The following is a 25730-nucleotide window of genomic DNA, read 5'->3' as shown; positions in this document are numbered from 1 at the left end:
TGATTGTTTTTTGTTTTACACTGAGAATTGGTCCATATTTATTTTACACAGAGAAATTTATTACCCGGTACTTAGTTCAAAACAACAGAAAAAATGATAGGTCACCATACTCGTTTGCGAGAAAATGACGATTTACCTCCATGGCGAGTTCCAGCCGTAAAGAAAAGGCCGCCATTTTTTAATGCGTGCGCGTTAATCACGCGTGAAATTATGCGCAGTAGGGATGCGCAATGCAATACTGGGGAATAACCTTAACAACCGATATAATACCAGGGCTGTCATTAAGTCAACTGTAGCCTTGATCTTCACGCCCCTAACAAACTTGTTATCTTTTGGGTGAATTGTATCAACCATAGTCGAGTTTACCCGTAACATCAAGGGCCCAGTAGTAGGTGTTACGAGTTACGGCCCTTATTGACAACCCGTCTAATACTAGGGCTAACAAAATTATTTTACATTGAGATAAATAAGACAGGGTCACACGTGGCCTCAAACACTGCAAGACGGTTGGTGTTCATGACACCGGGTCAAGCCATCCAGATTCAAGTCCTGGCCGGGCACACTTTGTCATGTTCTTGGACAAGACACTTTATTCTCAAAGTGGTATCCATTTGTGTGCAAATGGATACCAGCAAATTTAGGTTTGGGAGGTAACCCTGCGCTAGGACCTTACCTTACCTCACCAGTAAAGTGCCACTTGAACTTGAAGATTCTAAAGACAGTGTACAGTCTTAAAGCATTCTTAGGTTTTGAATTCCCCAGCAGTGTACCAGTACCTGTTTATTCGGGTCATAAATAACACTGCAGTTAAAGCTATGGCACTGTAACCTGGGGGGGAGGGGGAGGGAGAGGGGGTACTCTAAAAGGGTCTCTATGGTGAGGCTCAGTCCGAGGTCCAACCCCTTACCCTTTTGTATACAATTTTGACAGAAAAGGTATACCTGTAAATCTGTATACCTTTAATTCTAAAAAGGTACCCTTTTCACATACTTTTATAACTGGCCCATATTATGAATAAATTGCCAAGAAAGCAAGTCTTGTAATTTTCATGTAGTGCCTAATAAATGAAATGCTACAGTCATACAGTATGTCTGTTCCAAAAATTTTAATTAAAAGCCCTTCGCAAAATTGTAAAGACAAATTTTCTTACCCTGTCATATACCTCAGCTTGTGAAATCCCAACCCTTTTATGTGCCAAAGGCCTGAAAACAGTTCCCTTTCAGGTAGATCTTCCCCATATAGGATTATCGCATTATAGGGAGTAAACCCCCCCCCCCCGGGCACTAATCATTGTTTCTAGGAAAGGGAAGAAGGGGCATTTTTTGTGGCAAGGATATTAACTCCACTGCAGTACCTTTCAAGCAAGGAAAGGTCTACCAGTTTGACCCCTCCACCCTTCCATCCCAACACCAAATGGAGACTATTGTTTATTTAGTCAGTGATAGGCACGGTTTGAAATACATGCCATTGTGGGAAAAAGATTTTAGAGCTCAGTCTGGAATATACTTCTGGAGTATTGAAAATATAAGGGCCTATACCGGGAAACTCCGCTCTAATGGGTTATCTTTGAATATAAAAGGGTTTCAGGTATTTTAAAGATTAAGGATTTCACAAGTTTAGGTATATGAAAGGGTAGGGAAATCTGCCATTTAGGTATATTGTAAACAGGAACTGAACAAATTGATACTTGCTCTTTAGTTTAAAACATCTCTTCTGGTAATGGTTGATGTTCTCCCGTAGTATTGTAGTATGGTTTATTGACTTCATTCCAAGGCTTTAGAAAAGGGTTGCAGTGTTCTTAAGTAGGTACGTTAAAGGGGTTCCTGTTCTATCAAAGTGGTATACAAAAGGGTTGGACCTTCGGGCGGAGCCTTCCCGTGCAAAATTTGTAGAGTGCGCGCTGGGGGGAAATACGGTGAGCATTTGGAGAACCCCATAGTGGCACAGCCCCTAGCACTTCATAAGGCACCACTGAGTTCGTTTACGATTTATTTTGCCACTAAATTAAGTCAATCTTAGTAGCCACAGTTTGGTATAAACAGCAGCGCATGTTATTTTGTTTTTAATATTACCAAGAAACTTATTTTGTTATACTTATACGTACAGCTTGGTGGATATTTTAGATATTGCACTGCAGTAGCGATTGGGGATTTCATTTTTGCATATGTCTCACTGAGCATTATATAACGTATCAAATCTAACGAACGGTGCATCTTAAAACGTTAGTAGTTCCCCAATCCTTCACAACTCTCCATTTTTGTTTTTCTAACTTACCAAACCAATAACAGTTGAATCCCGCTGTTTTGAACTCTCGGGGCTGACGAAACATAGTTCGAAAACGAACATTAGGCTCGATTACCAGCCGCTGTTCGGGAAAGAAGCAACGTAGACCAGACAAGAGAGAGCGGCGGAAATCGAACCTAAAAGAACACTTGTTCGCAGGTTAATTCAAAAGAAAGCGTTTTGATTTCGAAATAATGGGGAATTCAAAATAATCGAGTTCGAATTAGTGGGGTCTAACTGTACTTAACATATCCATTAACTTAGTCTTCAATATTTACTTTTAATGCTGGTCTCTATTTTGATTGTAACTGAAATCGCGATTTTAAAATTCAGGTAAAGAAAGGTTATCTCCGGGTATGCACCTTAGCAAATCAGATTCGGTTAAACCATGTCCGTTTGCTTCGCAGCTTTGCATGGAGAAAGTCCTATCTGTTTTAACAAAATTTATATCTTGTGTTTGAGAATGTCTGCACCAAGCGACTGATAATTACCAGTGCGTGTATGTGCATCTCATCAAACCACACTAAAGCGCGCGACTACTACGGGGTCCCACGCGCGGCTCGCGCGTGATAAGCGAACGCCCTGAGCAGTGTGCAGAGATACAGGCAGATCAGTGTAGTTCTAATTCTCTCCAGCTAGCGTTTCTTGTTCATTGACTTCATTGCTCTGCTCATTTTCGGATTCCTCACTGGCTACAGATGCTGTAGAATGCCTGCTGCCATCACGATGCTGCTGAAAGAGACAAAAACAGACATAGCACAGTCATGATTACGTATGGAAAATTGAAAGCATTTTTTTGCTCAGCGCCATATATCATTGCATGTGCCAGTGTTGGAGTTTTGTCGTACGTATAAGTATGTCAATACCGCTGGGAGATCTGAGTTCAAAATTATACTTGATTAGAATGTGTTTTACCTCTCCTGGAGGCTGCTCAAAACTAGAAACACTCTCTCCACTTTGCAGGCGATTTCTTACTAGGTTTCTGTTGTACTCATCTGTAGCAACTCCACGCACGCGCACTTGACCATCTGAAAAGTAATTATGTGAAGTTCATTTTAAAACTTCCCTTCTTCGTACATACTGTTAATATGCTCACGGGAGACTATGCTCGGAAAGAACATTATAATTCAGAATCACGCCAGAGGAAACAGTTTCTTGGCAAACCGTAAATTTAAAAGCAGCAACATACCTGATACATGCACCACAAACGTGTTTCTTTTGCTCTCTATTGTCCCCTAAAAAAGTAAAATGTAATAAAATAAACAAACGGACACACTGACAGGCTGACAGACAGATCGCTGACTGAGACAGAAATTCGATTTGTGTGCCCGCTACTTCTCCACGTTCCAGTTAGTCAGTCCAGTTAGTTAATTCAGAGTTTGTTAAGACCGAACGTACAAAACGTCTAGAAATAAAGGCTAGTTATTACGATCAGCACAACTCGAGAGAAAGTAATGATAACCGAAAATTCAACGATACCACACCCTGTGGCATTGAAGGACATTTTTCACCAGTGTCAATTCAAGGGAGCCTCTCCTGTACGTAATTATCTAACTGTGTATGGTTACTGGTGTTATTCTTGCATGAAAGAAACTGGATTTTGTTACGTTGGTACGAGCCATCACGTGCAGAATTCAAAAGACTTTGTTCCTATAAGGGGCATCCATGGCAACTTATCGTTACTTACAAAAGAATCTGCTGAACTACTTATTGTTTGGTTCTTGTTCTTGAAATTGTCGATATGACTTCTCGATCTCGATTCTGATTTGCTGGTTTCAGAGTTCGAGGGTTTCGTTAGCAAGAAGCGCTTGTCTTCCTCGCGACAGCATAACACTCGAGAATATTCGCGACGAACCTATGAATAATAATAATAATAATAATAATAATATTTAATATTTCTAAGGCGCAAATTAACATGTGAATATGATCAAATGCGCCTAGAATGAATGGAACGAGTGTAAACTGATTAACAACACTATTTATAGCAAATTACCTACTGGAAACATTAAACGACTATTGAAAGTAAATGTATGACAGATAAAGAGTTATGCGAGTTACTGACTGAGCGATCGACCGGGCTGGTTGGTTGACCGGCTGAATAACTGATTGCTTGACTGACTGAATGGTAACTACATTGAGGTGTTACTGATTGACTGCCAGACTGACTAAATGCCTGCCTGCCTGTCCCCGGGGGGGGGGGGGGAGTTGGGCGGTACTCCCTTATATGGGCTATAGAGGTGTGTGCGGCCCCAAAGGGTATGGTTTTTTTCATAAATAGGTTATCGATTTTGGCCGTTTTGATCACAAATAGGGTATGGTTTTTGCACTCCAGTCTTGAATTGGGTATGTTTTTTAGAAGCAGCTACTTTATCATCATTATCGATAAGCCCATCAACAAAAGCCCTTCATAGCTCGTGTTTAGGGCAACTGTGCAAGCCGCAACGATCATAAATAGGATATCGAATTTTTGGTCAGGTTATAAAAGGGGTAGCAAAAATCGCAGATTTTGGTCATAAATAGAGTAAGTGTTTTGGGAAGTGGGCCGCACACCCCCACCCAACTTTTCTGGGAGTACCTCCCGGGCTGCCTGCCTGCCTGACGGACGGTCGGTCCGACGGACGGACCGATCGGGTGACAGGTCATCCTTAATATTAATATTGGAATGTTGACAAAGAAGACAAAAACAGTCGAAACTAAGCCAACTTGATACTCACCTTCTCGTCTCCAATGCAGTGAAATAAAAATATAAATAAACCCTGAAAAAAAAAAAACATCAGAGAAAGATGCCTTCATTTCAGTGTGGAATGTTTTAGTCAAACAGACTTGGCGTTTCGCTTGGTTGCACAGTTTTCGACTTGAAAGAACAACTTGGCAATTGGACGTTGATAGCGACTGAAGAACGATAAATAGTAGTTGATAGTGATTTACCTGGAGAGTATTAAAGATGGTGAAACAGTACGCCATAAAGAGCGAATCTTGATTGATATAGAACACACCAAACAGCCAAGTAAGGCCAAGAATACATGTTAACAGCATACAGGCTTTTGACCAGCGTCTAAAAAATAACAAATATAAAGGTATTTGACGAGGTCTTGTTGAGAACATTTCACGATTCCCTAGCTTTCCCCGGTGGACTAATTTAGAAGTAACAAGCATTTATAGAAACTATGTTCAACCGAACTTTTAAAAACTGCCATCAAAAGTTATTTATGAAGAAATCCCTTGTTTTGAGCTTAGAATTAACAGGATTTAACTATCGCCAGTCACCTCAAAACCTAAGTAATTCTCGGAACGATATTTATTTACCTACCCAATTAATCGATGGTCAGTGTAATTGTTTAGGGCCTTTTCATTAATTATTGAAAACGAGATTTAAAAAAAAAATGAAAACGTTCTCACCTCATTTTATCAAATTTACGCGAACTGTTCTTCTGATGGTTTGGTAGTAGTTTTCAATCAGTCTTACTGCTTAAGTATGGGTACTAATTATTTGGTGTCATTTAGGCTTTCATACCGTATTCTGCCTGTTCTTTTCTTGTTACTAGTTGGACCTGACTTAGCCATGACGTTGAATGTGATCCCTAGACAGATGAAATTAAACTGCGAAGGGAAAAAAAGCGATTTAATTAAAAGCAAAGCAATTTATGCGCACCCTTGTGAAAAAGGCACAATTTTGCATATATAATTATTAATATTAGTTTTAATATCAATTTTTAATCGCACGTTCTCAGGGTTTCTTGTTAAGTATATGAGTTGAAATAAAGCAATTCCGACAAGGTGGAGACCCGCAATTACGTTTCGTTACGTGCCACCTAGCATCGCAACATTTCACCTAACTATTATTATCATAAAATTTGATACTGTACGTGCGTGCCCTCATTGGAGTTTGTTTCATGATTTTCAGGAAAATGTAAGATTAAAGATAAATTACACGGCTGAACAATATAAAATCTTCAATCCGTTAAATGACTTTTACTGTCTTAAAACACTCCGGGGATTTAAAAACTCTTAAGAAATTTAGAAAGTATTTCACTCGTCTTTCCAAATTCCTATCGTGTTTTATGAGAGTTTAATACATGGCCGTAGGCTTCGGCTTTATCTAAGAAAAACGTCAATTTTCAGACTATTAACTCACCGCAAGCACCAGTAAAACTGGTCCAACAAACGACCAGATGAAGCCACGCTCAAGAGAAAGCCAACAACTACAGAAATAAAGAAAATGATGTCCAAGGTCATTTTGGGCCCGCAATACGTATATGAGCCGCATGTCTTAGTCAGTTGGTGGCAGCCTCGTTCCTAGGGTCTAACTTCGTTCCCAGGGTCCCTGGAACGAGGTTGAGTTGGTGGCAATGAAAGTTGTCAATGTCAGCTTATATCAGCGATAACTGAGTTTTGTTCACATATCAGTCATCTTTTTCGTAGAGGTGACTATGTCCTAATACAGAGAGACTCAATAGCCATGCATACTGTTCTGCATTGTGGCAAAATACTCTTGACTGCGTCATTGCCTGTTTCATATGTTCGTTATTCGACATCTTTACATTAACTAATCAGTATTACTTACAAAGCAGACGTGCCGTATCCTTCATGGAACAATACTCCAGAAACTACAACTATTAGGACAGGTATACCTACATGAGATTGAAAGAAAGTTGTAGATCACTTTTTTCTGACAGTAAATAATGTTCAATGGCACGTTACAAAAAAGCAAAGGAAGTTAACAACTCAGATCAAACTCACCCCATCCGAGGCAAAAGAAAATCTTCTTGCTTTTTGTTGGTGCAGTTTTAGTGTGGAAAACTTTCACGAGCATCAGATAGAGCATGACTCCCTCAAGCGCCATCCACGCAAACGCGACCAGGAAGAAATAATGAAGGGCTATGGCTATTCCTTTACACACCAACTGCAATGAATAAGAATAGAGGTCATAGGTAAATACTTGGTGTCAAAAGTCTGCAATGCGTTCCAAGCGCCTGGTAATAAAGGTCTGCAAGGCGTGCTAAATGCTTGGTATTAAAGGCCTGCAAGGCGTGCTAATCGATTAATATTGAAGGTGTGCAAGATGTGCTGTAAAGGTAAGATGGTCAAGTAGCCGCCATTCTTGTTTTAAAAGCCGGGGTCTGATGGACAAACCTGTGATTCCCGGATCCCAGATCGAATTAGTATTTGAACGTGTTGGATTCTGATAGGCGTTTGCTAATTTCTGCCTACATGGCGACGACTAAACTTTATACAACTTAAGGAAGATCAAACTGTTCCGCTGCGTTTTGAGACAAGTGGAAGCACTTGGTTCACGACTATTGGCGGCTTTGACTTGATGTTAGCTGAGCAAAGACAGGAACACTACGCTTCGGTGCTAAAACAATGGTTTTAAGAATTATCGTCGCGAAAACAACGGAACATACCTTGTTCGATGTTTTGTTGACACCAAACATAAACAGCAGCTGGGCGAAGATTAGTGCCAGTGACAAGTTCTTATGGATAAAAGTACGGGCAGATTTGGAAAACCTGTAACATTTATCACACTGTTATAGTTTTCAATCACAAAACGCACTCGCAACTCTTCTGAGTCTCTTAAATGTCGCATCAGCTACACACCCCGATCCTTTGCCACTGTATGTCTTACCTAAAGAAGTAAAATGTGAGGAAGGCTAGGCACAAAGCTACAACAGATATGCTCACTCCGACATAGGTGATGAGAGTTAAAGCCCGCTGATGCTCCTCCTGCAAAAACAAAGACAAAAAGAGACAGGAAATTAAAGACATAGTGTAGGAAAGTATTCACGAATGAAAATTCAGCTTCAACCATAGGTGGAAGGTCAAAAGAATCCGGCGAATTTAAACTTGAAGAAACGACTAAGTTAGCATCTCACCAAGGAGTTATGATTTTACGTTAATTGTTTCTTAAGGCTAATGGGGAGATCAGAAAAAGGAACATGTAGCGCGAACAATTGTCCTGGGAAAAATGTATGAATGCTGCTTAATCCCTGAAGGATTCAAATGGGACAAGGTACGGTTAAGAGCAACTATAGAGCTTTTTATTTCCTGCTTTCTTTATACTGGCGGCCTTACATGCTTTTGATCACATACTATGGCACAGTAATAACAGTAAATATACTCACTGATAAAGCAGACACGTCCTGTTTAACGCTCATTAAAACAGCAAAGCTTGTGAGATGATAGCAGTGACAAACAGTGTGAGTAGTGTTTGTTGAACTCACTTCGCATCCAGCCTCAGACCAGCTTATATTTCTTTAAACAGTAAATAAACAAATTAATAAATCGACAAATGAATAAAGAAACAATAAAATGATCATGATAAAAATGTTAGTCGGTCATCTTGAGCCTTATGATCTCATGTTGCAGCCTGGACAATGGGGATGAGTGAGAGTGAGTGACGGGGGGGGGGGGGGGGCTCACATATAAAAAGGAGGGGAATGTTCGTCGGAAATTTTGAAAAGACTCCCTAAGAGGTATCAAGACCCTACTCTGTGGGCGTGGCTTGGAATTTTTTTCGCTCTTCTAAAACAAAACATCATGTCCCGTCATTTGTTTTCGGGTCAATACCCTAAAAGGTACCGTATAAACTCCCGCTGTGGACCTTTTGAGACTGAACACCCTAAGAGGCAACAAAACCGGTTTTTAACCCGAAAAAGGTACGACGAGTACCCCCGTCCTTTTTATAAGGGAGTTCCCCCCCCCCCGGGAGTGAGTGATCTTTTAGAGCGCGCTTGATTAACGAGGACGGAAAACCTTCACCGATCAAAACAATATTGACGGTGTTCGTATCCGTATTCAAATTAACTCAGTGAGGTAAAGTGATTCATTTTATTATGACGAGCTTATTACGTAATGTCTATTACAATTTTAAAACTTATATAAAAGCCAAGCACGGCTAGTAACTACAAGAGAAGCATTCTAAGGTCGATCTACTGACAAAATTTAGATCAAGTTTCTTACTTGTCCGTCTCCAAGAACACGCATGATGGTTTATTCTTTCTACCTTCGCTGTCCTGGAATCAAAGAACAAATAAATATTACCTAAGTCGTAACAGTCGCATAGCCGTTAACTGTCCCAGAGAAATAAAATGTTACTGAAAGACTTAAAAAATCACCTACAGCGTTAAACAGCGGCAAAACTGACTACACGATTGAAACAAGTCATTTGAAAATTCGCTATTCAAGTCAGTTCTGAGTGTCATTTACCGTCAAATTACCGCATCCGAGACATCAAAATAATTCTATAAATCCTGTCCACCCACCATTGCGTTAGTTACATTCTAGTCGTTTCAAGCATAACTTGACGGCAGGAGGGAGACAACTTTGAAGCTGGCACAAAAGTACGCCGAGAAGGGAAGCTTAATAGATAACCGTTGATGTACTACGAAACGTTCTGAACTAAAGTTTAAGGAAGCTTTCAAATACGCAGTGAATTGAGTCTGGAGAATTTTAAAAATTGACGCTTGCGTCGCAGAAAGCTAAAGAGAATAAAGCAGACAGGTGGCCTAGGCGTTTTTGAGAGGAGTGTACTTACCACAGAATGGCGCAATGTTATAACTACGGGATCCTTGAATATTTTCTTTGTAAGTGGACGAAGATTAACGGACAAGATGGCTGAATTTATTGATGGGTGTTCCATGGTCCGGTGGTCATTCTCTTTCCTACAAATTATGGAAAAACTGCTAAGAAGTACTGTCTTTTGGCACTATTATGTTGTACAGGGTGGTTCTAACTTTTAGTCTATGGTCGAAAACCTAGTGTGTACTCGTCATTCGGCAATTGCAATTCTTTATTTTCCGGTTTTTCATAATTCACTCTGTTTGCCCCTCAAATTTTCCATAAACTATTATTTTAAATGATGGATAGTTATACAGTAGTTTAAGCAAAATTTGAGGGGCAAACAGAGTGAATTACAGGGAATTGGATTATGGAGAACTGAGCAGTGTTCTTTTACTGTGCTGGACAAGGAACCTTAAACGTAATGTCTGTCTCGTATGAGATCAAACGTATGCTAAAAAGTGGTGCAATGAGGTTCACCTCAGAGTTGACATTGCAAGAATCCAACTAAACGTAGTATAGTTTGAGCTAGATAAGTAAGTTCACCTTTTCTCTCCTCTAGGAGTCAGCAGAGATCCAAGAGTTTTGTATGAAACAATGGTGGCAAAATTAGGTTTGGAAGCTGTAAAATGAATTGATTGAATTGAGTATGAGTACTGGTACTGGTAAACCTAAGATGAGGAAGCGACCAAAAAGACTTTACGTCACATTGTCCTCTCTCTCTAAGGCTAAAACAAGGTAAAGCGACAGATCAGATTAGTTTTCCTGTAAAGCTATTTGTTCTTTTTCATAGGGTTACTACACATTGATCTTTCTGCCTTTCATGCAGAATCGAACTCATCTGTTTTCTTTTCTAGTGACTCTAAGAGATAAAGTGAAGGCCAACAATTCATGAAGACAGAATCAATCGATGTTTGTGCCGTTAGTCAACCCAACCATTGAAGACAGTTTATCCATTTATTGCAGATAGCCGGCAAGGGTGTGGTTGAGTTGAGTTATACCTCTTGCATTTCGTGACATTTTTCTTACTAAACGTTTAATTTTATACAATTTTATTCGCTCTCAAAGTTAAAATATGACTACAATTTAAGTAATATATCAAACACGAAAAACCGTGTTTGACCACATTTCCGAACACCGAGAGGAGAGTTGAAAATACACGAGTATTTTTGACGAACTGGAAATGTGGTCGAACACTGTCTTGAGTATTTGATATATCTTCTCAATTGAAACCAAAACTTAGGAGAAAACGGAGAAATAAAATCGTAAAAGTCTATGCTAATTAAGATAAGATATCCAAATACCGTCACGGTCATGATTTCCTTTGTTTCAATTTGATGAACTATTAATGAGTTTGGGAGAGATCGTTAAATCAGCTTATAACGTTTGGTTATAAAAAAGAATTAAGCAATAGAGTACTCGGCTAAGCACTTAATATCTTACCGGTGGAAGAATCTCCCCTCAACACAGACGCTGGAAAAGAAACTGCGTTCATCAGCGTCTGTCGACGTTCATCTTGCTGTGAGATAAGGAGGTCTTTTTCACTTCTGACATTTTCCAGAGACTTCACACTCATCACTATAGGATGTAAGATAATAAAAATATAGTTCCTCTCAAAACTATGAGTGAATGTATAATGTCTTTTTATTCTAGTGGCTCGGCAAGATTAGTTCTAGGACAGGACCATGCATGGCGTCCTCCTGGACTGGCGCCGTGAGAGATAATGTCTCGAATAAGAATCAGTGAATTTTTTGAATTGCTAATTTGTGTAATTATTACATGTAATACCGGCTAATTCTACCTACCGACATTATCCATTTCGGTTGAATTACTCTGCGATGAATTTGCCATGTCCAAAGCTACCACATCAAGGCTATCAATAAGGGAACTCGCTTTCTTTGTCTGGGAATCCTACAGATGAAGAAACAGGGTATTTGTTTAGTCAAAGCTGTGCACGTTTAGAATTTATCACTCAAGAACTTTAATAATACCACTTATTTAAGAGAGCATGAAAAAGGGAAACTTTGTAACGCTGACTTTCTGTGATGCTCTAAGGTTGTTTTGAATCAGGTAGCACAATTCAGATTTTCGTTTGCTAAGTAACAAAGGGAATGAAAGTTTTAATGAGCAATATCTTACCCTCTCATTTTGTCATCTCCTATTCACTGGAAATTTTTCGAACGACCACAATTTGTGGAGAAAATTACTAAATTTAGAATCAGTTGTAAAGTTCTCAGCTAACATAAAAGTGATTATAATTATAATTCATTTTACCTTTGGCATGTATTTCCACGACTGCAAGTTCTTCTTGTCCAAAATATTGCTCGCAGTGCCAACAACAGCCTGAGGAAAACATAACTCAGTTAATACGAAATACGTAGTAAATAGGAGCACGCACGCTTAAAAATCATGCAAAAAATTTAAGATGGCTGCTATAGTTAATTGTTCCAGACAAAGTTTAAAGCCCTGGCCAAACGATCGCAACATTGTAACGGAACATATCGCAACATTCTTGGGCGCAACATCTTGCGCACGTTTGAACACCCTGTTGGGACATGTTGCGATTTGTTGCGACATGTTGAGTGTTGTTGGCTCAAGTTTGAAAATTGTCACATTTTTCATGCAGCATTTGTGGATGTTGCATGATGCTGTACTCGTTTGGCCAGATTCGTGCAACAATTTTACGCCGGGGCATGGGCACTAGTTCGATTTTCAACACCCCACGTGTCGGAACAGAGTGGCCAAACGCACGCAACATGTTACGCCCAACAACGTTGCGTCGAATTGTTGCGATCGTTTGGCCGGGGCTTACGACCAGCGATTTTATAACTGTTAGAACGTGTGATGAACTTTGAGTTCAGAGTTGCCTAATCAGTCCCAAAAAAGTTTGGAAAAACCTCTGTGACACCATCACTGCTAACCTTTACAAATGTCGACGAGGCGTCCGAGCTTTCGTTTTTACTAGTTCCAAGCCCCCTTTGCGATAACACGCCAATAACATCGACCAGTAATTTCAGATCTCCAGGATATAACGGTTTGCCAGACTTGACATCAGTCAGTCCTACAAGCTGATTGGCTACTAACGATACACTGACGTTTGGATTGTTTAGCTGAAATAAATAAAATAACTTTCGTTAACGTCCCTCATTTAAGTAACAAAACGGTCACTACAGAGTTCTTTATCGTCGAAGTCCGAAGAAATGAAATAAAAAACGTACACAACATTTGCCTTAACAGCCCTCGATGGTGATCAAGAAGTTTACCAAAAAATGTTCGCTTCTATCAGTTTGAATAAGTTTAAAACAAACGACCTTATTTTGTTCTGGTCGTTTTCTCGTCGGACAAAAAACAAGCAAACAAAACAAAAGAAGAAGCCGATAATATTTCTTGAACAAAAGCATTTGGAATGACGTCAATTATTACCTGATTGCTGAGGTCTGACATCCATTTTGAGACGCAATCGCCAAGATCAGGTAGTTCCCAGTCCGCGGGACTTCCAGTACATTGCCTCGAGGCCACCCCTAGGAAGTTAAGAAAAATGATTGAAGTAACAAGCGAGTCGTGCCAAGCATTAGGCATTATCAGAAACTCGCGAGGGACTTCTGGTATTATGTATATACACGTTACATATTTCAGCAAGAAAAAAAATTTGAATTACCGACAGTTTCTTCAGGGCAAGCCGTCTCGTCTTTGCGGTTGACCAAGGTTTTCCTCCATTCTATGCCTGCGAAATTTGCTTCAGGGCAAAAGTCTTCATCGCTCAGTCCATCCGGAATTTCTATAAGAAATTGAAGAATTTTCTCGATTACTAATAGCCGATAAATTACCCTTAAATTTTATACTCTAGGATACGAGTCTTGTCCTTTCTTGCTAATGAGCTGTACTTAAAAGTGACAAAGAAAGAATGTCTTACCATCACTAGCTTAAGAAGGAATCCACCAGAAGTTTGAGTAACAAGTGGACAAAATCTTTGTACCGACATTATTTACATCGTATTGCAAACTTTGGTGCGACTGTTTTAAAAATCTTCTCAAAAGACATTATTTCTATCAACACCAAATGTCCAGAAAAAATTTTTAAGTTCATATGAAACACTTGAAATAACTGCATGGTAAAGTGAAACTAATGATGAAATTTTACCTGTGTTTAGACCGTCTGTTTACACAATTTCTCTGGACTTTGAAATGTTTTTTGTCAAGTTTCCATGGGAAATTAATTTCGATGTTATTTGAGGAAACTATTTACATCTTTAGCTTTTGGAAAATGTAAAAAGGACTGTAATGTACTTAACATTATTCTGGTACAAGGTTTTTATAAACTAAAAACTAAAATTGCTAGATTTCCTATCGGATTTTGTCTTAATTTCCTAGGTTGATTTTAGACGTGCAGTTAGGCCTTGGTGGATTGTGCTAGCACAATTTTTGGCATAATTGGAGCAAAAAAGCATATTTTTTTCAAACGAGCACTGCCACGGCATACTGTAATTAGCAAATTTTAGCACTTTTTGGAGCATAAATTCATAAAATTTAGTAAATGTGGTGTATTTTCTACATAAATTAAATTTGGGTAGTATGTTCTTGCAATGCGTGTTTTAGCTACGCTAATAGTAGTATTGACTTTGTTCTGACGTGCTTAGTTACTAGGCCTCTTTTGGCGAATTCTGGCGAATTTAGCGATCAGCAGGACAGCGCTCTTGCAGACTATCTCCTGGCCAGCGTGATGCATGTTGCAGTACAATAAGCTCTGATGTTCACTTGTGTATACTACTCTTATCCATGTTTTTTCAAGCAATTATTGGTGCTGAAAGAACTCAGAACTGCCAAGACAAGTTGATTTACTTCGTGACTTGATACTTTCAACGTTATAGTTCGCTATAGTTTGAGTTAGTTTAACTCAAGAGAGTACTATATTCTTTTGGTTCAATTAGTATATACAAGTGTAATCGTTAAGTCGTTGAAGGCATTTTACAAACGGTTCAGAGATGCGAGCAGCTAATTTGGACAGCTGAGGGCCGAGACAAACTGCCATAAAACACAAATAAATTTACAACAACAGTTTATTTGAAAAACATAATTTGGTGTCGTTATTGCGCGCCTATATGTATAGAATATACGTCATTTTGTGAGCATATAAATTTCGGAAATCAGGAGCATAATTTGGGAATTCTGGCATAATTTTGGCATAATTTGGCAAATTTCGAGCGCTGCTAGTAGCATAATATGCCACTTTTAGGAGCACAATTCGCCAAGGCCTACGTGCACTAGTTTTACGGTTAATATTGTTTACGGCTCATGGTTACAATTTTCCAATTTTTACACCTAACGGCTAAACTTTTGGCCCTATTTACGGCTAACGGTTAACCCATTGCTGGCTAACTTTACACCGACTGTAATCCAACTCACCTTCGCAGTTTCTCCCATCTCCTATGTATCCCAGTTCGCACTCACACTTGTATGAGCCTTCGGTATTGGTACAAACTGCATTCACGTGACACATATGAGAATTATCTGCGCACTCGTCATGATCTGACGGGATGGAATAACAAATTAATCCAAGAGTTGATATATAGGTTTCTCTCTTGAACGCTTGAACTTAAAGTACTTATATTATATGTATCAAGCTTCATGAGGGACAGTCTCTCACTCACTGGCCGTCATGCCCACTAGCACACAGGGAAGCAACAAAGGACCTCCACAGCTGTTGCCAAAGCCCCAATTCTAGTGATACTAGTGATGATTAAATCGCATTTTAAGACCATAGAAGAGTCGACGTTACTGACACTGCTTTTTATTTACCTGGCGTTCTGAAGGGAATGCCAGTGACCAGAAATGGACCGTAGCCAAGTCCGTTCCAAGCCTGCGCATTCAGTGAATAGTTGGTCAGCTGTTTCAGGCCATCAATGCGAGCATGCGTCTGAGTGGTTGTGATAGTGACTTCTCCTTCGCTTGATCTGGCGATCACTCGATACAAATCAGCGAAGTCGATAGCTCTGCTGTGAAACGGTGAAGTCCAGTTTAAAACAGCGAAAGACCAGCCGAAGGATACCATGGTTACATTAATCGGAGGGTCTAGATATAACAATGAAAAAGAGAAGGTAATCGTTAAAAATAAATAGTACTGGTTGGAGTGGATGACATCGGATAGCCGGTTGTGACTATTTATGTTATAAGTCCGTGCGTGAAAATGACAGGAAAATCTCTTAAGTTGGAAGACCACTGACGTCGCTCACGCTAGGGTAATTTGGCTTCATAAATAAATCTAGTGTATGTCCTTCGACAACTCAAATAAGTTGTTTGGATTGCGTACATTACCAACCTCGTTTCCTTGTCTTTTCCCTCCCACCTCCCCCCTCCCAATTTCTAGAGGAAACGCATTGGACACGAGGTCGGCAAATTACAGTAACTGCAAGAGACATCTCTTTACTAAAGAAGGGGATAAATAGAATGAAATCACAATTACAGACTGCGCTCTAAACTGAACATAGTTATACTTACCAACGATCGGAATGAGAGGAATTTGTCGCACCACATACGCCATGACATGAAATGTTTCTGCAAAACGCTTTATAGAGTAAACACAAGACGTTGCATTTCCATCATACACCTCAAGCATGTTCTCTATCCCAGTATCGTTCCATTTAACAAACACTCGATAGGAAAACACCTTGTATTTTTCACGAGGCTTTTTCCATTTGATTCGTAAGGTCTCGGGTCCTGTCACTTGTAGCGACGTTTCCTTGACTGTGGACTTGTCTGTAGTATTAAACATCGAAACAAAGTGTATCAGTTCAAGCTATGATCAGCTGTTAAGCCGGGTAAAGTCTGCATACGAGCTAAGTGGCCCATCAGGCCGGCGCTTATCTCCGGTTTCTGTAGCATCAAGCAACTAGGAATATTTCTACTCCCCCCTGGATGGGATGCTAGTCCATTGCAGGGTTACCCCCAGCATTAAATTTGCTAGTATTCATTTATACACCTGGACGTGGAGAGGAACTGTGAGGGTAAAGTGCCTTGCCTAAGAACACAACACTGTTTCTGGCCAGGACTCAAACCCGGACTGGTCGATCCCAAGTCAACCGTACTAACCATGAGGCCCCTGCGCCTCTCGATCAGTAGTTAAACACGAGAATATAACAAGAAAAATTAAAAGAAGCAAAACCGAAGAAAAACTGCACGAGACAGGTTCATTTATCTCATTTGGAAAGTAGTCAAACAAGTCACAAGTTTGCGCGCGTTTGCGAGACTCACGCGCGCAACCCTTACAACCTTCCTCAATTTGCTTTAATGACTGCTATGCAGGATAGCATTGAGCTTAAGTAAACTGTTTGTCGGGTTATTCTTCTCGAAGTTTTGATATTCTTGTATCAGGACTTATCCTCAGAAGTTATAAATTGTAATTATCCGATAGCAGCAGTCTTGCGAAAGTTGATGTTCTCGCTACTTTCTGAATTCTCCTACTAATTCCTTACCTTTATCATCCGTCGTAACGGTTGTCACCACAGGAGCGCTGTCAAAAAACCGTTTATCGCCATAACTTGTCACAAGGACTTTGTATGTAGTATCATTCTGTAGTCCTTCAAGAAGGAATGATGTCATCGGGCCTGCCTTGATTATTATGGGCTTTTCGTTAGAATCGGCCATGCTGTACTCAATCTGGAATATTCAAATTCATGCAATTTTAATCTCCAGTAACGCAGTATTCCGCTAAAAATATCGGCAGAAGCTTAGGTGATCAGTTTCTGGTTAAAATCATTTTGCGTATTTTCAATTGCAAATTAGTGACTAAGAGTTAGTGGCAAATCTGCAGGCGAGCGTTTCCTGTATACATAGAAAATGCATACACCGAACTGAATGGGTGAAAACTGGCACCATAGCTATTCTTAATTTTACTAGTAAAAGTAAAGGAGGTCTCAGTGGGAGAAAGCATGTTCGTTACTCTACTCTCACCGGCGACCCTTTCGGCGGGTCCCTTGACGAATGCTAGGGAGAGCTGACGGCAGGCAAACGCTGTACCTTGTATCCCGCGACATCTTCATGACTTCTTGGGGGTGCAATCCATTTCAGTAGGACACTGATGAATGATTTCATCTCCACTGTCAAGTTGAGTGGCGGGTCTAAAACTAACCAAAGAAAAAACGACGTCCACTTTAATACCGAGTCTAACACCAAGCCCATAATTTAGAAAACGTATTTCGAGTGGAAGTTCGGTCAGTGATAATAGAAGTATCTAACAAGAAACAATGTTCAGCGCTGCTGCATAAAACAATATAATATGTTTACCTTCAGTTTTTGTTCTGCATTGAGTCATCTGACTCGATTTTCCAACACCGAAGCGGAAAGCATTTTGAACGCGAAATTTATACGACGAGCCCGGATCTGCAAAAGAAACGTTATCTTACTTACATGGAAATGACAGATGGCAAAATTATATACGTTTCGTTTGGTATGGAAACGGACTGGTGGCTGGGACGAAAACTGACTCTCGTGGAATGTGGTCGCACAGTGTGGCTGTTAGACCTCAGTGAAGAAACGTTTTCAGTAGCTTTTAAGGAGTTACGTGACGGTTTGCGCGTCTTGAAAAGTTTAGCCTAAGTTTTTCAAGTTCGTTGTTTGTAATCCATGTTAATCTTCTCCATCCTTCAGTTACCCATCCTTGTTCCTTTATGGTTTATTAATTTCTCTTTGGTGTTTTTCTATCTTACTAAACTACTATTTCAGGTTTCCTTCAATTTAAAGGTAATTTGTACGTAGTTAAAAATACTGCCATGACTGAGCCCCTTTAAGATGTTGAGTGATCTGAGCAGTTGGAGCAGTCATACTCGGTAAATCGAGACCAAAATATTGATCATTCTCGGAGTAAATCTCGATCCTGATCACTCAGTCTTTTAAAGCATGTACCAACAACAGCAACAACAACAACAACAACAACAACAACAACAAGAATGCTTTATTTACTTGCGTTTCCGAGTTATCCCCCTGCCTTTAACATGCAAAACAAAATGAGACCAAGGGATGAAAGCGACAAGCAAATAAAGTGTAAACACAGGTAGACAGACCAAACTATATGAACAGTGGATATTCCAAGGAATTGAATGTTCAAAAAGTGAGCTACCCAAACCACTGTATACAAAAAATAAACCCACCTAGATCAGTGAGGTTCAATGTCGTTTTTTCATTTCCTAATGACAATTTTGTCCAATTGGAAAAGGGATCGCCCCAGTACCACACATTGTACCCGGTCAGTATGTCATACGTCATCGGGGGCGGAGTCCAGTTGATTGACAGCCATCTCATGGAAACTTTACAGGTGGAGTTTAGCTGTGGTGGCTCTGTTAATAAAAATGACAAGTTCACGGTTGCCACAAATCCATAATATTCAATTTCATTCGCTCTTAGTTAAATGTTATATTTTTTTATATATATATATATATATTTTTAGCTCTTTTCTTCTTTTGTCTCCTGGACGTTTTGTGCCAGCTAAACATTCCCTGTTAGGCGGTTAGTGAAGTTCCGAATACGTTTCTGTAAACTTGTTTAAGAACTTAAAAAACTTGAAACAAGGGAAAAGTATAGGAAAAAGGTACTGTTTCGGCTGTTGTTTTGAGCCATCGTGGTGGGTGGGCACTCGAAATAATTTCAAAAACATAGTGAACAAAGGCATAACAGTACTTACGTAATAACAGCATGTAGGCCTCACTGTAAATCTAGTTCTTTCATATCTTACACTCACCTAGCTTGCTAGGGCAAATCCAGTTTCTCTCATGAGATTCCAACTTGCGATAGAACACTGTCAGATCGTCGTACGATGCCTTAACGCCCAACTCTGGTTTTGCAATCTGTGCTCCGGAAAGACTCAAATAGTGTTCCAAAATATTTGACCGATTGCTTCTTCTGGTCGTTTTAAGCATGCTGTCCGATACTAGAGCCATCTGATTGCAGTTCAGAAATAACGCAAGTCCTAATTTGTTATCCCACGTAAACATCACGTGCGACCAAATGTCCGGTTTAAGGGTCAGTGATCCTGTCCATTCTCTTTGCCCGTTATTCACTCTTATCACAATAGAGTTGTTAGCTTTTATGTCGGAATCTTTATATATTGTAAACCCTTCTGAGAAAGCTAGATGGCTCGACGTGCCCAACAGGTATCTCCGACGTTTATTTGGGGAATATTTCAGCCATAGAAAAACCGTCAGTGCTTCTGTGCATCTTGCAGGTTCGGCCAAACAAGAGCCGGTAAAGTTTCCTAGGTCGACCCAGGCCTTACCGTTTGTGTGAAGAAAGCCATCTCTAGGTCCCTTGTAGAGAATATTCTCGATTTTGCCATGTTTGTCTCCAGTAATGTTGGTTTTGATATCCATAATGCCATGATGACGATCAAATGGCCAGTAATGAGCAGCGGAATCGAACAGTCGAGGATTTCCTAGAAGAAAAACAAAGTTTGACATGGTTTTGTTTTTACAACTCTTTTGGTAAACCGTATTAAATCCTTTCGTCAGATCCAAAGTTGACCCTCTTCAAAATCCCAAAATCTAAGTTACTTACAAGCAGCACTACAGACAAAGAGTTTGGTACATTGTTTATTTCTGTCAATTCTATAATACCTAAGTTTTTTTTTTTCCATGGAAACAAATAGATTTTGCCGTTATGTTATATAGACAGTAAATGTTAGAAAACAGTTGTGAAGTCATAAAAGAAGCAACAACAAAAACAATGCTTGAGACAAGAAAAGCGATTATGTGGGCTGATCCCTTTAGATAAACATTCTTTTCGAAAAGTGATCAGCAACATCAGCCCCGGAGATCTTTCCAGTCTGAAAGAATAGTCTGGCATTTCAATATTTCAACAAGACTTAAATTCAAATGAATAAAGTTAAATAATATAAAATGAACTGCAGTGGTTTGAAGTGATGTCCAAGTGTTATGCTTGTGTTGCTGTGATAAACCTTCAGTGCATATTCTCTCTCTCTGATTAAAGCAATATGAGTCACGTAGTGCATGCTGAAGCATGCGAATAACCGCTCGATTTGTTCCTTTTCCCCGAAAAAAACAACAACCGTAAGGAAGGGTAATTCACCAAAGCTGCCTAATTCTTCCTTTCAATTTTTCGCAGCCCCGTCAAACGATTAAGGTGAACTGTAGAAAGAAAACAATACGTTACTATAGGTGTCACCTACGTAACTGAAACGCGAATTTTTGCAGTTGAATCGTGCTTAAAACTAACCGTTTTAAATCCTAGCCAGGAGTGACCCCCTTATTCTTTCGCAGCTTTAGAGTCATGAACTATTTGGGAAAGATCAAACATGCATGGCCGTATTTCACAAGTATTAACAAAGATCTGAGCTGTAATAAATCATGGATTTGTTATATCTGGCCTTGAGCGATGTTTCAAAATTGTTGTTATAAACCTCACTCAATGCCTCACTCATTGCCTCACTCATAGTAATTAGCTTTTATAATACACGCGATCGGAACGGAGGACAAGATGATGGTGCACAATCCTTTTCATCTGTTACTTCTTTCTAAAACAGAGGCCATAATAAAGTTCTCGAGAAACAACTTTCTATTAGACATCGAAGTGTTTTCTTTCAATAAAGCGATTCAACGAACAAAATCTAGAATGGCATTGATGGCGCAGCGGAAAATATTAAGTTATGCTCGTATGCTCACGTATGATGTTTGTAACCATTAAACAGTTTCACTAAAATGATCGTACCTGCTTTCCCTTTGATCTGTAGAAATGTTAACAGCAGCACACAGCTAGCGGCAAATTCAATTGTGTTCATCGTTTTAGTTCAAAACTGAATTCCACAGTCAAGTCCCTGGCGATGAAAATATTAGTTTAGTCTCCTCTACTCCCAGACAGGCAATCAACACTCCTGCTTAACGTCAACATAAGCTTCTTTCAGCTAAATAACAAAATGGATTTATGCCAGTTTTTAGTAATAAGAAATTCAAGTAGTGATTTATCAACCGTTAAAACTCTCGAAGTGGTGTCAAATGGATGGGTGAAAAATTGAATTGTAAAACATCTTGCTGAAATCAAATCAATAGAGGGATAGCTGGTTACCCTATGCATGACAATTACGTTTTCTCGCTTCACTGCTTGACCATCGGATGAAAACTCGTGAGCTCCTTGCTTTGTTTTCAGCAACTTTTCACCGGTTGGGAGAAAAAGAAGGTTGTAGCCACCTTCGATACACAGTCTTTGGAAGGACCGTTACATAACGTTTCATGAATTTTCACCGAAAGAAACAGCAAGACGATGCTTTTCAAGGCAACAAATAATGAAAAATTTGTGCACGCCCTTTTGACCCCAAGCTTTAGAGATTTGGTTGACAGATTGAATATCATTATCAAGTTGTTTTCAATCAGTCGTACCGGAGGTTTGAAGATGATCAAATATTATACCGTCACTTTAATACACGCACTGTTCCTTCTGTTACTTTTTTAATCCTTCTTGATACCAAAAATATAGTATGCATACATGTAAGAGTTAAAATTCGTCTTTTATTTGCTAAGTTGGCTTCTATCGGGACAAAATATACAAATATACCATAGTTATACCAATAAAGAAATTTATCTGTTGTTCTGAAAGGTTCATTAACCTTGTACAAAAACAGTTTAATTAAATAAAATTGCTCGTTTGCAGGCAGCTGTCGGTCGATTGTGTAAAGGTAGAACACGACAAGATGTAAGGTTCAAATTTTATCTTACCAGGCGGTATTGCGTTACTATTATTTACATTTTCTGGAGTACTTAAGCTTGTAAATAAATATAAAGCTTATTTAACACAAGCAGCTGTCAGTGACGCAGATTATAACAACGGTATTACGTCACAGAGGGAGGCGCGGTGGCCTCATGGTTAGTGCGCTCGTCTCCGGATCGAGCGGTTCAGGTTCGAGCACTGGCCGGGGACATTGTGTTGTGTTCTTGGGCAAGACAGTTTACTCTCACAGTGCCTCTCTCCACCCAGGTGTATAAATGGGTACTGGCGAATTTAATGCTGGGGGTAACCCTGCGATGGACTAGCATCCCATCCAGGGGGGAGTAGAAATACTCCTAGTCGCTTCATGCTACAGAAACCGGGATAAGCTCCGGCCTGATGGGCCACTTGGCTCGTACGCAGACTTTACCATTACGTCACAGATAGCGTATTTTGAAAAAACAAGAACAGGGTTATTCTTATACGTTTTTCTAGTTCTGCATCAGTTGTTCTTTTGTATCCTCTATCGTTAGTCATTCTCACAGAATCTCACTTGCAAGTGGATTCCCACATTTTTCTAAAAAATCAGAAAACAGCGCGGTGGTTTGACTTCCCTAGGTATGTCTTTAAACCTCCGGGCTAGTTAACGGTAATATAACCAGAAAACTGTTGACCCTAATTAACATAATCAAGAATTTCTTTAATAGGCCACGTTCGATATATCAATATTATAACGTGGCTCCGAGGCTTTCGGGTCAAAATTGCAAATTTTTCTTAGTTTATTTTGTCTTTCAATTCCCAAAAAGAGATTTAGATACAAAGAAAACAACACCAGATACAGAAGTTTGTCCTGAAAACCTCGGAGCCATGTTAGAATATTGATCATACGTACAGAACGTGGCCTGTTCAAAGCGTATTTTGATGGGAAAAACATGCCGAGACGATAATTAGCATGATAACTGAGGTCTAAGAGTCTGATTTTGTAATATTAGGGATCATAGAATGAAGGCATGAGCACGCCTATATAACAACTTTATCGTACGCCTTTTTACCTAGGTGCCAAAAGAGTGCGGAAATAGCGTTAAATATCGCGTTTGTAGGAAAAAAATCCGGAAGCTGATGATGTCAAAACACTTCCGAAAAGTATGAGCTTTACAACAGTTACGAACTGCCAGTTCAGTTTATCAACGAATTTAGTTATTACCTAAGAAATTTAGAAATGAAATGTGAGCTTAGAAAGCTAAGAGTCGTAAAGTTTTTACGTGTTCAACCATTTGTCGGGGATAATAAAATCCTTTCATAGACGTGGTGCATTTGACCTGGCGCCATATTTGAACTCTTGGCGGGAAACATGGCGGCAAATATTGAGTTAAAGAACTGTTTAATATTGTTTAAAAGTGAGATATGGGCGTAAGTAGCTCAATTCTTATGTAGATATTTCCCATATTGAAGTCACCAGTGAGGCCTAACACTGCCTAGCATTGCGGTGATAAATATTCCAAACATAGAGCTCGCAGACAAAAACTCTAAATTCTGACCTGTCATCAGGCGTTACTCGTCGTAATGGCGAGTAATTTTAACCGTGACATGTTCCTGCATTCATATGCTTGATTTAACTAGGAAGTAGACACTTTCCTTCGCAGTATCTAAATAACAGACTCTCTTCTAACTACCCGAGGAAACCTCGTATACTAGGACATATACGAGGGCACCATAAACAGTGGCCCCAGTATAGCTCCGTTTCAATTCAAGCCGATCGCGGTGAATGCCAAATGTGGCTGAAATACATGCGACTTTTAAGTAGATTAGAAGTGATCCAAAGCCGGGGAATTGTGGTGTTTTAAGACTTACATGTAATTAAATGTTTTCAAGTGTCAGTATCCTAAAGATGTCAAGCATGTCCAATTCTTCCGCTGTAAACAGGGATGTGGTTAGACCTACGACCTAAGGAATTCTACTCACCGACCAGTGGCGGGATAATTTGTTGTCAGTAACAATGTTCTACTATGTGACATCTTGATTTGGTTATGATATATTCTCCCGGCACTAATCGCTCTTTTTCGTTACGTGGTATAGGCTTAAAAAGAAAAAAAAGCCTTCTTTCTTACTACTTTCATCAGAAGTACTTCAGATTCAAAACCGTACGTCCGTTCAAAGCAGCTTCTTTAGCGCATATCGATTAAAGACCCAAAGAACCCTGTTTTGTTTTCTATTAATAAGAATAGTATATTAGACAGAAAAATCAGCCTTTCGATAGCAGTAAAGCAATCTTTCTCCCGAATAAATAATAACGAACTATCTCTCTCACCAGAAGTCGAGCTAACTTCTTTCTACTTACATGATAGCACGTTCTCGCATATAACACTGAAGCGGTTCGATGGCTGAGAGGAAAGCGGCTTTTATATCGAAGAACTGGCCGAGCCACAGTAATCACCTCATTGTTACTCCTCCCGCGAGATGTTCTAAAAAACTGAAACAATTTCGACAGAAGTATGTGCACGTGTGCGTATTATAACAATCAACAGTCGAACATCAGACTGTTTTAATTCTAAGTCTTTTAAATCCGATATCATCCGATTTGAACCATCCTGACAATCAGTGCAATTGACATACACTTATCGACCCCATCAGCTATCATGACAAGAACTAATCTTTCAAGAACGGAAAGAGCAAACACCTTTTTCCCAAATGAATGCACATGATTACAAGCATCTACTATTGTAGCTTGAGCAAGGATCAGTTTTGAACGTGATTCAAGTCATTATTAACTAAGCTGAACGCCATTTGTTCATTGCTTTTAAAAGCTCCGACAAATAAGCTCTGGGTAAAACTAATTAGCTTTATATAGGATCAAAGATTAAATGTAATATATACTGCATGTATAGAGAAGTATGCTGATCGGATTTACAGACTCGAGGCGGAGGCAATTATTCAAGAGTTGTAAACCTGATATATCCTCTTCGTGAGATACAACATGAATTCTACACAGAGCTGCTCATTACAAACACAGGGTGCAGAGTGATGCAGGTGTCTTGTCGAAGCGTGAGAATCTTTTGTAAATCACAACAGCTAGCTAGAAATAATGTCATTTTCTTCGCGTCTCATAAATTTACTCTACCATAATATCTCTTCACCGGTGCAATACATTTGTAACCAAAGAAAAGCCTAAAATCGTAAACGAGAGGCTAT

The 25730-nt window shown here is 39.5% G+C and overlaps 2 protein-coding genes across 7 annotated transcripts in view; both read right to left on the bottom strand.

Moving 5' to 3' along the window:
* Positions 1-25730, bottom strand: part of LOC145467897 (uncharacterized) — a 134281-nt gene that overhangs the window by 68380 nt on the left and 40171 nt on the right. The window lies entirely within an intron of this gene.
* LOC145467892 (uncharacterized) lies at positions 1274-25369 on the bottom strand. Of its 6 annotated transcripts, none has more exons than XM_081451518.1 (32): positions 24880-25369; positions 21552-21657; positions 19570-20259; positions 18983-19168; positions 18120-18215; positions 17853-17959; positions 17309-17492; positions 16335-16592; positions 15636-15908; positions 15243-15365; positions 13499-13618; positions 13264-13361; positions 12762-12950; positions 12115-12183; positions 11646-11751; positions 11284-11418; positions 10387-10462; positions 9818-9944; positions 9244-9296; positions 8406-8535; positions 7910-8007; positions 7689-7791; positions 7024-7186; positions 6848-6914; positions 6419-6485; positions 5798-5883; positions 5212-5338; positions 4998-5039; positions 3971-4138; positions 3473-3518; positions 3199-3311; positions 1274-3015 (listed from the first exon to the last, which is right to left on the bottom strand). In XM_081451518.1, exons 2-32 carry the CDS (start codon positions 21619-21621, stop codon positions 2905-2907), a joined length of 4281 nt encoding a protein of 1426 aa, XP_081307644.1. In that variant the 5' UTR covers positions 21622-21657; positions 24880-25369; the 3' UTR covers positions 1274-2904. The 6 variants fall into 6 exon arrangements, 4 of the variants coding, with proteins under 4 accessions (XP_081307644.1, XP_081307642.1, XP_081307645.1 ...); XM_081451516.1 differs by lacking the exon at positions 24880-25369 and adding an exon at positions 21906-22108; XM_081451519.1 differs by lacking the exon at positions 24880-25369 and adding an exon at positions 21906-22108 and having other exon boundaries at positions 1274-3012.

Source organism: Orbicella franksi, chromosome 14, assembly GCF_964199315.1.
Source record: "Orbicella franksi chromosome 14, jaOrbFran1.1, whole genome shotgun sequence".
NCBI lineage: Eukaryota > Metazoa > Cnidaria > Anthozoa > Scleractinia > Merulinidae > Orbicella > Orbicella franksi.
This window is presented reverse-complemented; position numbering and strand designations above follow the sequence as displayed.

Coding starts and splice junctions, on each gene's coding strand:
- LOC145467892 (XM_081451518.1), bottom strand. CDS start 21,621: ATGAACACAATTGAATTTGCCGCTAGCTGTGTGCTGCTGTTAACATTT. Junction 20,260..21,551: donor ACAGATCAAAGGGAAAGCAG/GTACGATCATTT, acceptor TTTTTCTTCTAG/GAAATCCTCGACTGTTCGAT. Junction 3,312..3,472: donor GTTTGTGGTGCATGTATCAG/GTATGTTGCTGC, acceptor ATTACTTTTCAG/ATGGTCAAGTGCGCGTGCGT.